This window comes from Syngnathus scovelli, chromosome 1 (assembly GCF_024217435.2).
Source record: "Syngnathus scovelli strain Florida chromosome 1, RoL_Ssco_1.2, whole genome shotgun sequence".
Classification (NCBI taxonomy): domain Eukaryota; kingdom Metazoa; phylum Chordata; class Actinopteri; order Syngnathiformes; family Syngnathidae; genus Syngnathus; species Syngnathus scovelli.
In genome coordinates, this window is record NC_090847.1 from 11,281,980 (window position 1) to 11,295,681 (window position 13,702).

General features: G+C 41.2%; 2 protein-coding genes across 2 annotated transcripts in view; both read left to right on the forward strand.

The window, feature by feature from the left end:
* The first annotated feature begins 75 nt into the window (after positions 1–75).
* Positions 76–5,061, forward strand: clk4a (CDC-like kinase 4a). The gene is made up of 13 exons (XM_049744259.1): positions 76–243; positions 666–826; positions 1,371–1,614; positions 2,174–2,276; positions 2,560–2,626; positions 2,707–2,823; positions 2,895–3,061; positions 3,137–3,231; positions 3,324–3,453; positions 3,530–3,612; positions 3,689–3,768; positions 3,846–3,936; positions 4,422–5,061. The coding sequence occupies exons 2-13, from the start codon at positions 666–668 to the stop codon at positions 4,593–4,595; spliced, it is 1,512 nt and encodes a 503-aa protein (XP_049600216.1). The 5' UTR covers positions 76–243; the 3' UTR covers positions 4,596–5,061.
* A 471-nt stretch (positions 5,062–5,532) lies between these two features.
* Positions 5,533–13,702, forward strand: part of LOC125983416 (collagen alpha-1(XXIII) chain) — a 106,935-nt gene continuing 98,765 nt past the window's right edge. The window contains exons 1-2 of the mRNA XM_049744636.2: positions 5,533–6,169; positions 6,647–6,716. Coding sequence (XP_049600593.1) covers positions 5,873–6,169; positions 6,647–6,716 — 367 coding nt within the window. The 5' untranslated portion in view covers positions 5,533–5,872. The remainder of the gene's footprint in view (positions 6,170–6,646; positions 6,717–13,702) is intronic.

The window sequence follows — 13,702 nt, forward strand, 5'->3', positions numbered from 1 at the left end:
TTGTGACAATGTGGAATATTAAGTGCCTGTAAATTTAAACCCGGAACATCAAATAATAGTCCCGTGGGCGTATCTGTTGTGCATGACGGAAGGAGGGGGTGGTCTCATCGGCCATTCGGTGAGGATTCACAGCATTCGCCATCTTTGAGAGAGAGACGTCGAATATATTTTCCATTTTTTATTAAGTTTTGTTTCTAGTACGCTTAAAATATAGCGCCGTGGTCTACTTGTATATCAAGTGAGGTAAGGTTAATTGTTAAATAGTTGAAAAAATGGCTGTTTGGAAGCATTAGGGTTCAGTCCAATTTGCGACGGCTAAATTTAGCCAGTTAGCTTTTATATTCGACGCCTCGATGGCAGGGCCAACATGGCTGCCAGGAACTTTAGCTACGTTAATGTTAGCGCTCATAAATACGTAACGCCTCTAGGAAATCGATTTTGCATGAATTTTTAAAAAATGTTTCGAAACAATTGTCATTTCATTAAATTTCAACTCCAGCTGCAAACTTGAATATATCTTCAGTAAGTGATATTTCCCTCACCCATCGGGCCTTATAAAATCATCGCGGCGGAGCTAGCATTTACTGTTATTTCTACGTGTACATTTGGTGTATTTGCTGCATTTGAGCGATTACCGTGCATTTCTTTTCTGCAATCTTATTTAGATGCGCTATTGCAAACGTGTGTACTCTCCGGGTGTCTGGATTGACGAGTACAGCTGGGAAGAAAGAATGGAGTATCGCAAACGGAAGGCCCGGGATTCGCACAGCAGCGAACGAGAAAACAAGTATAGAAGAACTCATCGATACCACAAGACTAATGACGGGTAAAATAAACTTGTTGTTGGCAAATGTTCACTTAATAGTTGTTTTGCTAAAGCGTGCGGTGGGGGTGGGGCCTAAGTGCTGCTGTTCCTAGGTCGTCCAGGGTGTGCGTGAGTACTGAAAAAAACAGCGCAGACATTCAGGTGTGTCACTGCGCAGATGCATACCAAGCATTTTCTTATCATTTTTTTTATGTGAGCACAAAATAAGCAGCACGCTCCTTTAAGAAACACACATACACACACACATATATATATATATATACACACACACACACACACACACACACACACACACACACACACACAAAAGCGCAGTATTGACTGCATCTGATGTATGAAAAAAGATGTTATACAGAAAGATGGAAGGCGGGGGGCCGCTATGCGTTATTCATGAAAAATGCTGAGAACAGCATTTAATTCTACCTACAATTATGTCTGTGGCATGGAGAGAGGAACACATTCGATACATTAAGGAAAAAATGAAAATATAAGTGAAATTGATTGGGGTTTTTATGGCACTGCTGAGATTTTGGCTATTTTGTAGGTTCTACCTAGAGAACCGAAGCTTGAACCACAGTGTGGACTCGCGGGACAGGGAGACTTGGGATCGCAATTTGGATGTGGCCTGCGGAGAGGACAGCCGTGACTACACCTTCAAGGACAGAGACCGTGATTGGCACCATTACAGCAAATCATCCGGGCGGAGCGGGCGCAGTCGAAGAAGCAGACGAAGCAGACACAGAGACAGAAGGCACAGGCGGAGCCACTCTCGCTACAGGTCGTCCTCGGTATGAGTAACCCCTTTTCCTTTCCTCTGCACTGTGTATCACAAACCATCAAAAGGGTCATTAGCATTTTTACTTAGCCAATCTGACATGCATATACGATTTTTTTAATCATAATTAAAAGTAGGAACATAACGGCTTAGAAAGATTATTGTTGAGAAAGAGGATATAACATGAGTGCTGTTATGAAAATCTAATGAATTGACACAGTAATGCAAGAGTTGCAAAAAGATTCATGTAACAAAAGACTTGTCACTTCAGTTTTTTTTCTGCACTACTCTGAGAACGTCTCATCTGAAAATCTTGTTGCCATGTTTTTCTTCTGTAACACACACTATGTGGTGGCTGGCGCCCAATTTCTCGATGGGGCTGAATTTGAATTTGCTGCTCCGTCCAATCGCCTGGCGGTGTTACTGAACGGGCCGAAACTATCCACCCCTACATCTCCCCCTTCGGCCTGCTTGAATGAATGACGATGTCGCGTTGTGGTGGCCTGGTGCCGGCTGGCTGGCTGACTGATGGGTTATTGATGTGATGGCGGATTGCGGCGGTTCCGATGCAGAGGAGGAGCCATCGGCGCAGGAGCAGGAAAAGATCCCGGAGTGTTGAGGATGATGACGAGGGTCACCTCATCTATCACAATGGAGACATGCTGAAAGCGAGATGTATAGAATATACACCTTTTTTTCCTACTGTTCACATTTTTTTTTCTTTCACACTCTTGTCTGGTCATTATTTCTAAATATGATTTAGATAATACATGTTTGCGTTAGATGTAACTTTTTGGTTTGCTACTTCTCGTGTAACATTAAACATAATTTTTTTCATGACAACTACTGTCAAAGCCTCTTACACTAGTGTAGCTATTTTAGTTCAGAGAAGCTGCCAAACGGCAGCGCTTGACCTTCCACTGCTTTGTATCTAACATTCATTCTCTATTTTGTGTAGATGAGATAGTGTGTACTCTTGGAGAGGGTGCCTTTGGAAAGGTTGTCGAATGCCTTGATCACCTAAAGTAAGAATCAACAGGACTTGCTTGTCAGCCACTCTACTTTCCCAGCAGATTTTAATGCTTTCCTTCTTTCTGTCTTGCAGCAAAGGAGCTCGAGTGGCTCTGAAGATCATAAAAAACATTGATCGCTACCGCGACGCAGCAAAGTCTGAGGTCGCTGTGCTTGAACATCTCAAGTCCCTCGATTCTCAGAGCAAATAGTAAGCAGCTGCACGCCATACTAATTGTCGCTAACATTGACACACCTTGACATGACCACCTCTCCCAATAGCGCTTGCGTTCACATGCTGGACTGGTTCGACTACCACGGTCACATCTGCATCGCCTTTGAGTTGCTGGGCCTCAGTACCTACGATTTCCTCAAGGAGAACAACTTCGTACCTTTCCCCATTGAGCACATCCGGAAAATAGCCCATCAGATTATTCACGGTGTTAGATGTGAGTTGATGATGACACGACGATCTATTTTGTCTGTATTTATTTGACAAATGTCTTTTGTTCGCCTCTTTTCAGTTCTGCATAATAATAAGTTGACCCACACAGACCTGAAGCCTGAGAATATTCTTTTTATTGATTCAGAATATGATTTGGTTTACAATCCATCAAAGGTAGGTAAACTTACATGCAATTGTATTTAAGATTGATTGGGATTCACTTTGAATGCGAGCAGTTTGATCAGCACGTGTATTATCATTCCAAGAAACGAGATGAACGGACTTTGAAGAGACCTGATATAAAAATAGTAGATTTTGGAAACGCTACATATGAACATGAGCATCACACATCGGTTGTTTCCACACGTCATTACCGCGCTCCTGAAGTCATTTTAGGTAGGTGGTCTGTTTAAAAATGCTACAAGTTATTTAGTGGCTGCTTCTTGAGTGGACTGTACATTTTGTTTTTCAGACCTTGGCTGGGACCATTCCTGTGACATCTGGAGCATTGGCTGCATCCTCATCGAATACTACCTTGGGTCAACCCTCTTCCAGGTGTGTGCGCCTGTGTGGGCTGCAAAAGTGGAGAGTTCTGTCCAAAGCATTCATCACTTTCTGTTTTTACCCTCAGACGCATGACAGCAAGGAACACCTCGCTATGATGGAGAGGGTCCTGGGTCCGATTCCTACACATTTCCTTCAGAAAACCAGGTTGGGGCAGCTTTTGGAGCAAAGCATTCGAAACACTTGTGTTGCCATCTGTAACCATGGGGAATGTTATTGTACAGGAAACAGCGCTATCTCCACCACAACAAGCTGGACTGGGATGTTGACAGCTCCGGTGGCCGATACGTCAGGAAACACTGCAAGCCACTCAGGGTGAGAATGAGAAGCCAATGTATGCTGCCACAAGCAGTCAAGTTTTGTTTCTTTCCAGGGACAAAAATGATGCTTTTGAACAGTCTGGTCTTGTGTAGAGTCAATGGCGAATGCTGTTGATACCTAACAAAATGGCAGAATACAAGTACCTTATTTGAAAAAGTGATTCGTTGGTGTTTTTTTGCAGTTTGTACCTGTTGATACAGACATATGTAACTGCATCACATATGTTTGTCTGCATCAACGAAACAGCTTGAATTTTAGTAGCATCGGAAAGGAAATTATTGGTATCGAACGTCACAAGTTTCCTTAACAAGTTTTATCTTGACTATATGTACTTGCACTTGGCAGCATCCAACATAAAAGAAACTACGGCCATTGTCACCCGTGTCATCTTTTCACATCTGCAGGGTTTACCGATATTTCACATTATGAAAGCAATATATGCCGATTATTCTGAAAGCTTTGTCCTATCTTTCCTATAGCGTTACATGGTGTCTCAAAGCACAGACCACCAGCAGCTATTTGACCTCCTGGAGAAGTTAATGGAGTACGATCCATCTAAGCGCATCACGTTGGATAAGGCGCTCCAGCACCCCTTCTTCACCTGCTACCACGAGAGCAGCAATGCAAGCAGTAGCTCCAACAAAAAGCTCTGAGCCTCGAAAGTGTGTCATAATGTGACCTCTTCAACAGGGTGCTCGCTCGGTTCCGGCCTCAACGTCCTCACTCTCCAAGAGAGGTGAACGCACATGACTGTATCAGTCCTCTGCCTTTCTTCTGTATGCCGGTCCTTGCCCCACATTTATTTACATCTCATGTGTACCAATCACCAACTAATGTCTATTTATTTGCCATTCATAAATGACATGCTTTGAAAAGATGCTTTGAAAATTAGATTTGTTTTTCTCCATCATTGGTCCAAATTAGTCTGTTATTTTTGCATTGTACAGTTCCTAGTGGGTGGCGTTAATCATTGTCAATAATAAAAATTAATGTGTATCAGCAAAATTGTATTGTAAAAAGTTAGGGGGCAGACATTTTTTGTACTGTACATAGAAATGATTGTGGTATTTTGGTCTCTTGCAGTATCGTGTTTTCTCAATAAATATGAATGATGTCAAACACTTGGGTTTATTCCTGTTTTTTAGAACAATGCAATTGCCTCGTTGACACTTAAGGTGGCAGCAAAACGCTTTTGAAAATTCGTCCCGAAGAGGCCAGCGTTTACAGTATGTACTGAACCACGTGTGACAAGACTGACACCAGTGCACACCTGAAGGCCTCCACTGCACCTACTGGAACAACAACCGTAGATGTTTGATAGAAATACTTTTGTTAGTTATTAATCATACCTGGTACCTGGGGATTCTGATCATCGCGTTCAGATTAAATGAAATAATTTTCAAATTTCAATGCACCTACTACTCTAGTAGTGAACGCTTGAGGTCATGTAAGTTTAATTTTTTTTAATTGTCATTTGTAAATGGCAGTCAGGCATTGTTGTGGGCCTGGCCAATCCGCTTCTGTCTACCTATCAGCTGTCAATCTGTGATGACCCACGTGCTCAGGGGCGGTCTTATCTTGAGTTGACTTGCAACTTTTAATGAGGCAAACAATTGCATGTGCTCCAGTGCTCGTCGCACCTACGTTTGCACCGCACAGTCAACAGACACCCTTGCAACGCAGCAAGCTCCACCTTAAGAGGCACCTCTTCAACCCTTTTGGGATCCGCAAGCAAGCATCTATTGGCGGTGTGAACCCCTTGTGCACCTCCGGTTCCGATACCGGAGTTTGAAAAGCCCGTTGCCGAATGATGTGAAAGTGTCACGCGTCGATTATTGTCCACGGAGGATTTTTGAGGAGTATCACCGCTTTGAGGCATCTTTCCAACTCACTCAAACTTTTTCAAGTTTTAAAGTAGGAGGATTTCAGCATGGATTCTTTGACCGACTCTGCCGGGGACAGCAAACCTTCTGCGTGCCAGTGTGCGCCTAAATCCGACGTCCACCGGTGGTCTCCCGGGCTCCCTGTGGCCATGTGCATTCTCATGTCCCTATGCTCCATCAGCGTGTGTCTGCTGATGAGTTTCAAGACTCTCCAGTTGGAGCAGAGACTGAAGATGGAACTGGACAGAGTCCCCATCTTTCATGCAGGGCACGGAAGTTTCCTCAACGAGGATGGGAGTCTGGTTCCAGAGTTGAGCGCCTCCGTGGGGAAGCTCGTGGAAGAGGTACTTTAGAATGTTGCCAGACACTCTGACACTGATCACAAACGTGTGTAAAAACCTGTGATCAACGCAGCTCATTATTATTCCCTGTGCCTGTGGCTTCCAAATTTCTCGCATCTGGCCAATACTTTTTTTTTTTTTTTTTGGTCAACTCAAAATATTAACTTGACGTATAATATTGGCCGTTTGCAAAATATGATATTTTGAATAAATAAATCGTCCAGGCCTAGTAAAACTAACAAAAAACAAAGTGTAATTGTTTCATGTAGTTTATTATTTGTGGTTTAAAATAACTAACAGCAATAAAAAAAAAATAATTTCTTGTTTACGGTGCAACAACAACAAAAAATCATATAAAATGCAATAGAGGAGCTGTTTTCAAATAATATAGGTTATATTTTGCTGCTGTGCTATTTGAAGTGGTAAGTCAGTGTCACTCCACTTACAATAACTTCATCTTGCTTTTTGTGTATTTTGCAGAAAGTCATGGTACTGATGCCAAAAATCCGAACAACTCGAGATGTTGGGCAAGAATGCGCCTGTCCTGCAGGTAATGTGTCTCTCTCTCCTCACAAAAGTAACTGGATAACTGAAGGTTCTTACATCAGTGAGCGCACCAAAGCCAATTGTGTATTTGCCAGTGATGCTTTTGGCACTGCTCTGTGTGTTTCTTTTTCTGTGTTGGAGCCTTCAAGTATGTTCCGTAAGCTTTTATTGTGACAGCCGTAATCGAACACTCTCGCTCCTGCCAGTGGGAGATGCTCGCCTTGATCCATTTGGCGTCTTACTGATGCAAAAAAGCAGTGTGTGATCCACACCATGTAACTGTCTCTTATTTCCTTCTGAACTGAATGTATAGCGCTTCATTCAACTTAGCTGTGGTTGCATGTCGAGTACTGCACCTGACTTGATGTCTACAAACAATACACACCAGTGGACGCAATTGTTGGTTGGTTCCTCCTCACTTAATGAAAGAAAACCCCAACAAAAGTGTCTTGAGTCGGATAACAATAATAAGACACAATGAAAATCAACCAATGAAAATTGATAATGGGTGACAAGTAAGACCAGAGGAAGCAAAGACAATTTGCCTCAGTAGATTAGAAAGAAAATTATAGGAAGAAATGTGAAAGGTAGAATGACTGTCGCCAAACTTCTTTAGACATGGCATCAAGAAAAACATTTGTTTTGTGCAACTTGGTTTCTGAAGAAAAAAAAAAAATGTTGGGTAATTCCAAATTGTATGACCTAAGAGACTTTAGATGTTCCACTGTATTTATTTTTGTCAGTTTGAGTCCTGGTGAGGCAGACCTACCTTTGAGCTGAAAAGATTTTGAGAAATGCTGACGTGACTGTTTAATACAAGTATTGTTTAACCTAAAGAGGCAGGATTAGTTTGTTGGCATATTTCTTCTTTCCTGTGAAAACAAGGACCGCGTGCGCGTTTATCAAAATAGTGCTGATTTTTTTTTTTAAAGATGCTTATCTGCAGGTTTCGGGAATATTCTCTCCGGGCTCCCCTTTTTTTTTCCCGTTCTGCAACAGCTCGAGCAGGTGAAAGTGTTCACAAGTGGAATTTCTGGCCTGCTGTCAACACATTCTGTTTTTAAGTGTGAGGTTTTGTTTGCCAAGACGGAGCACTGCCTCTGACTGGCTGGACCATCCACAGCCAAAGCTACCGATGCTTTTAACTCAAATACAACTGTAGGCACGTCATAAAATGTTGATTTGGACAAACCTGTTTTTGCATGTGTAATTTTTTTGCCACTGGCGGAGCAAGGATATTGCAGAAAAATCTGATTTTATTTAACCCCCCACCCCCACACACGCACATTTTTCAGAAAATAATTAAAATAAATAAATAAAAATAATCTGTTCCCTGCAATGAATGCTGGGGGGGGGGGGGGGAGGGGGATTCAGGTAATGTGAAAAAAACATTTCTCAGAAAAATCTGACAATATCCAAGATTCAATTATCTGGCACCCTGTGTCCATGGCCCCCCCTTCTAGCTTGGCAGACCATTGTAGAAAGCAACACGCCAGGCCCATAAAACTACTGCATACGGGACGCATTATGACTTAATGTGACAAAACTGCTTCTATCCGAGCATACTGTCAGAACGGTGACAAAATATGGCAAAACGCTGACCAAATGAGGCAAAATTGAAAGGCAAAATGCGATATCAGTTTTATGTTTCCTTTGCCACTGTGGACTGACACCAAGTTTTGGTCTACATTGTTACACATTGTCTTCATGTTTCTCATCTGAACCGTGACTATCATTCCAAAATTTGTCTTGGCTCTCACGGCCTCACATTTGGCCATCCCATCCCAACCTCGTTGTCTCACATCCATCCTTGTTTACTACACTTTGACCTCAATTGTGATTGCCATGGCTGCGGGTAACTTCATTTGAGTCTGCCATGGCCACAAACATGCTGCCTGGTGTTTGTTTCATCCATAGATAGCCTTGATGGAATTTGAAAACCAAGTTACACCTTAATCACAACACGAGGTGCTGAGACTGGCTACTAAGAGCATAGTGGAAACGTAGCATGACCTCATACAACCATCTAAATCAATCTTGGAACATCGACACAATTCGCATGTTTTCAACACTGCCACAATGCACTTGAAGTTAACCAAACAAGATGTTCTGAAATTTGTGGGTATCAAATCAGGTGAACAATATAGAAATTGCAACAGTTTCTCCCACATTTGAAGGGACCAAAAGTAATGGGACAGTCATCAGTTAGTTTTTATTTTTTGATACTTGGCAGTAAATCATTGGCAGCTAATTACATCCTGAAGGCTGGAACAGACAGCACCAGATATGGGATTTCATCCCTGGTGATGTGCTGCCAGGCCTCTACTGCAAGCGCCTTCACGTTCTTGCTTGTTCTTGGGCCATTTCCCTTCAGTTTTGTCTTCAGTAAATTAAATGCCTCCCCAGTTGGATTCAGGTCATGTGAATGACTTGGCCTTTGCAAAATATTCCTCACTTTTGCCTTAATCAAACAAAACTCCTCATCAGGTCATTATCCATCTGCACTGTGAAGCATCGTCCAATGAGTTGTGAAGCATTTGGCTAAATATGAGCACTGAGCAGATAATATCGCCTGAAACACTTCAGAATTCATCCTGCTGTTTTGTCAGCGGTCCCACCGTGAATAAATACACAAGAGAGCGAGTTTCCTTGGTAGCCATGCATTCCTTAAGCAAGGAGGTGGTACTTATGCTGACTTGAAATGGAAGTCAAGGAACAATTGTTTCAAGTTCTCCCAGGACACATATATCAAGGCCCAGATCTGGCCTGTGGGCCTCGGGTTTGACACCGATGGCATCGGAGGGATTCGAATGTTTGTTTCTGCTCAGCTGGTGTTGCTTAAATCAAGAATTCGGCATCTTGATTGTAATTTTCTTTATGCATTTTCTGCTTGTTAGCAGTGGTATTTTGTTTAGTTCAAACTCTAGCCGCGGTGTGCGCCAAAGTGCCTGTGGACTTGATATGTTTTCATGTCTCAACAATTAGATTGCTCAATAGAGGGTTGTTGGCGTTTCTCTGAAGATTGTGCTGGCTTGTTTGCTTGCATAGGGCAGGAACTATGTGCGTGGGTATTGTTGTTTTTATTTGTGAGGCTCACAAGTGGAAAATGTTTCAAGGGGCATTTGCTGGATTTTACATGCGTGCATCCCGTAAATTGGAGCAAAGTCTTTGAGAGGCCGACCCAGGCTTCTCTCTCAACACCTCACTGTAAGAAGAGACCCTCCTCTCTCTCTTTAGCACCAGATCGTACCACTTGAAACCCGAGGCTCATCTCCAAGGCATGCATTTGTGCAAGAGATACAGCACCACATGCAGTATGAGTGGCATTTACTTCTGCCACGACGACTTTGCCCTCCAACATTACAGGGCTCACCTTTCAGCAGGCGTCAGCCTGCGGCCAACAGGGGGCAGCATTTCAACTACACCACTTGCCTTTCAAAGATGCCGGTTATATCCTTGGCGCAAGACTTTGTGACAGCCAGCCGCTCTATCTTAAAAGATAGTACGACACTACTTTGATGCAAAAGTGGGGTACAACATTTATCTTGTGTCCTCTCAGGCCATTATGACACTTGCACAAACAAGCTGCCTGAACCCACCAAGGGAAACTCAGTGCTGCGCTGCTTGCAAACGTGTGTGTTTGCTATTAACACTCGCTTCGCGCACACACGTACACACACATTCATTGCTTGCACATGGACACAACAGTGCCCTAGTCTGGGCTAATTACAACCATGTGAGTGTTGTATGCAGACTAGAGTGTATTGTCATTGCTGCCATTTGCTTTTAAAAGCCTTTTAACAGGTCTGATTTAGCTAAGGGGTGAGGGGGGGGGGGGGGCAGCATTAAGTCTGCCCCCTTTTGGGCACACATCCAAATTTTAAATGCCAGGCAGACGTGCCTATTAATACTTGCGTTTTGACTGCTCTTGGCGAAATTCAGTTGGAACTTTTCTTAAAAAATGTCCTGACACTCAGATGACTCCCCAATGCCCACCAGTCAGCCAGATTTAGTCGTGAAATTGTCTTGAAGCAACTTATTGACGTCAACGATGGAAAGTTGACCTTCATCCACATTATGGCATTATTCTGACCAATACAGGCTTGCATCAAGAAAGCAATTTCTGCAATCACATTAAAATTGATATTTGAAAAATACATCAAATAAATAGAGTAATTCCTCATTTTCATTCTTGTCAACAGTAGACATTCAAATAAGTGAAATGTCCACGTGAGGATAGGGCATCCAAGTGTTGGATGCAATTAAGTCTGCATGGAGGCATGAGGTCAGACCCCTGACTGTGTGGTCAGATCTATTTCCATCAGATAAGAGCTCATTAACACACTGAATGGCAACACAGACCTTCAGATAAGAATGTTTGTGTGTATTCGTATAATGGAGAGGGCATGTTCATGGTGGGGTTCCTTGACACTCAACATAAGAAAATAAGATAAAGTTTCTTGTCGTGTTTTCTGCAAGCTTGGCCTTCCCACCCTGATTGTGTGACGCTGAATTGGCCGCACACGAGCATACTGTGTCGGTCCGCCCTCACCTCGTAGACAGAGGGGAGCATGGGGCTCTTCCTGCTCCCCTTCCTGGAGTTGAGAGTGAAGCAAAGTCAGCTTTAGGGGGAGACTGAAACCCAGGATGGGGTGGACAAACCCCCCTGAGCTGCAATTGTTTTTAAAGCCATAATAAATCAAGCAGGAAGCTCGCCTCCAGCTAGCCAACGTTACGCCACAGGAAGAATATGTGGGCCATATTAAGGGTCATTAATGGCCATTTGAAAAGTGCAAATGTAGGAAATGAGTTTTTATCAGGTGTTCTCACTTATTTGTTCTAGTTGGCTGTTTAAAGAATACATCTGGCTTGTACCGTGACTCTCATGCAGTATAAATTTTATATATATATATATATATATATATATATATATATATATATATATATATATATATATATATATATATATATATATATATATATATATATATATATGTATATATATATATGTATGATTGTGTGTATATTTATATAGTTTATTCATTCTCTCTGGCCACAACATTAGGTACACTGGCACAGTCTTATGTAATGCAGACCAAGGGCTGGTTGAGAAACAATCAGTACACTGGCACAGTCTTATGTAATGCAGACCAAGGGCTGGTTGAGAAACAATCAGCTGTGATTCATGTTTCACCAAACTTGGAGAAAATTCTTACCAATTTCCTTTCATAGCCTTCCGCTTAGATGACCTGAATGAAATAAAAAATAAAGTGCAGTGGGAAAATCACAGATTTGGCACTATTTCGAACATTTAAAGAAATACAAGAAAAGAAAGTAAAAAATACTGAAAATAATAACTCCATAGTACAATAGAGAAGAGAGAAAAGAAAAAAAAAACATTGCGTTATAAATTTTCACTTTATCATAAAATCTTATTTGTTCAAAAGGGAGTAGAAGGAAGCCTGGGCTTATCTAGCTCTACCCCATGTAACCATGTGTTTGCTTGATTCCGTCAAGATTTGTCCATTTTCAGATATGTTAAAGATATACATATATGTCTATACATACATACACATATACCTATATATATGTGTATATATATATATATATATATATATATATATATATATATATATATATACATGCATGTACACATACATACATACACACATAGATATACACATGCATACATACATACTACACACATATATACATATACACACATATACACACACATACATACATACATACATATAGATATTATACATACACACACTTATACATACATACACCTCCTTTAGATAAATACAAAAGCAGTTTAAACACCTCACAGCATGTTACGGTACCCCATCAGTATTTTGCCTTTATACATTTTTTTAAACTGAGGTAAAGTACTACAATTCTTTAGTTCGTCACTGCTGGTGTTCCATAATTCCACACCTTTAGCTGTTATACAATGCAACTTTAAAGTTGTTCTCACCAAATCTCTTTTAAACATAAGTGTTCCTCTTAAATAATAGGTACTTTCCCTCCACTCAAACAACCTCTGGATACTGTTTGGTAATTGATTATTTTTTATCTTGTACATGAGTTGGATGGTTTTAAAATCGACTAGATCATTGTATTTCAGTGCATTCAGTTTTACAAAAAGAGGGTTAGATGGTTCTCTGTAATCAACATTATTTACAAGTCGTATTGCTTTTTTTGTAGAATGTAGATTGGATCTGTGTTTGTTTTGTATGTGTTGCCCCACACCTCCACACAGTACATAATGTATGGGAGTATGAAGGAGCAGTACAAGGAATATAATGATGTTTGGTTTATCAGATCTTTTACTTTATACAATACTGCCAGTGATTTTGAGATCTTTGATTTGATATACATTATATGTGGTTTCCAACTTAATTTTTTATCTATTAGCACTCCAAGAAATTTTACTTCATTCACTCGTTCTATTTCTATTTTATTTATTGTAAGAATTTTGTCTGTGTTTGTCGGACGGTTTCCAAATATAATATACCTTGTTTTACTTAAATTCAATGTAAGTTTATATGTGTCAAACCAACTCTGTAATTTTTCCATTTCAATACCCACAGTGTCCAGTAGTTGGTCCAGGTCGTCCCCACTACAGAGCAGATTCGTGTCATCTGCAAAAACTACGGCCTTGAGTAACCTGGAGACCTTGCACATATCATTAACATACAAAATAAACAACAAGGGGCCTAATATTGAGCCCTGAGGAACCCCACACTTTACCTGCTTTAGTTTTGATTTGAAGTCCATTAATTGCACATATTGATTCATGTTTGATAAATAACTGTTTAACCAAGCGAGTGGCATACCCTGTATGCCATATCTCTCAAGTTTTGTCAACAGTATTTCATAATTTACAGTATCAAAAGCTTTCTGAAGATCCAAGAAGACACCTACAGCATATCGTTTATTTTCAATAGCTGTTGTTATTTCAGCTACGAAATCTAACAAAGCCAT

What these genes read in the sequence shown, in the direction of transcription:
- clk4a (XM_049744259.1), top strand. Translation starts at nt 666, where the DNA reads ATGCGCTATTGCAAACGTGTGTACTCTCCGGGTGTCTGGATTGACGAG. An exon ending in CTCGCTACAGGTCGTCCTCG is followed by an intron (nt 1,615 to 2,173) that starts GTATGAGTAACC and finishes GTTCCGATGCAG; the next exon opens with AGGAGGAGCCATCGGCGCAG. An exon ending in CGCTCCTGAAGTCATTTTAG is followed by an intron (nt 3,454 to 3,529) that starts GTAGGTGGTCTG and finishes TTTGTTTTTCAG; the next exon opens with ACCTTGGCTGGGACCATTCC.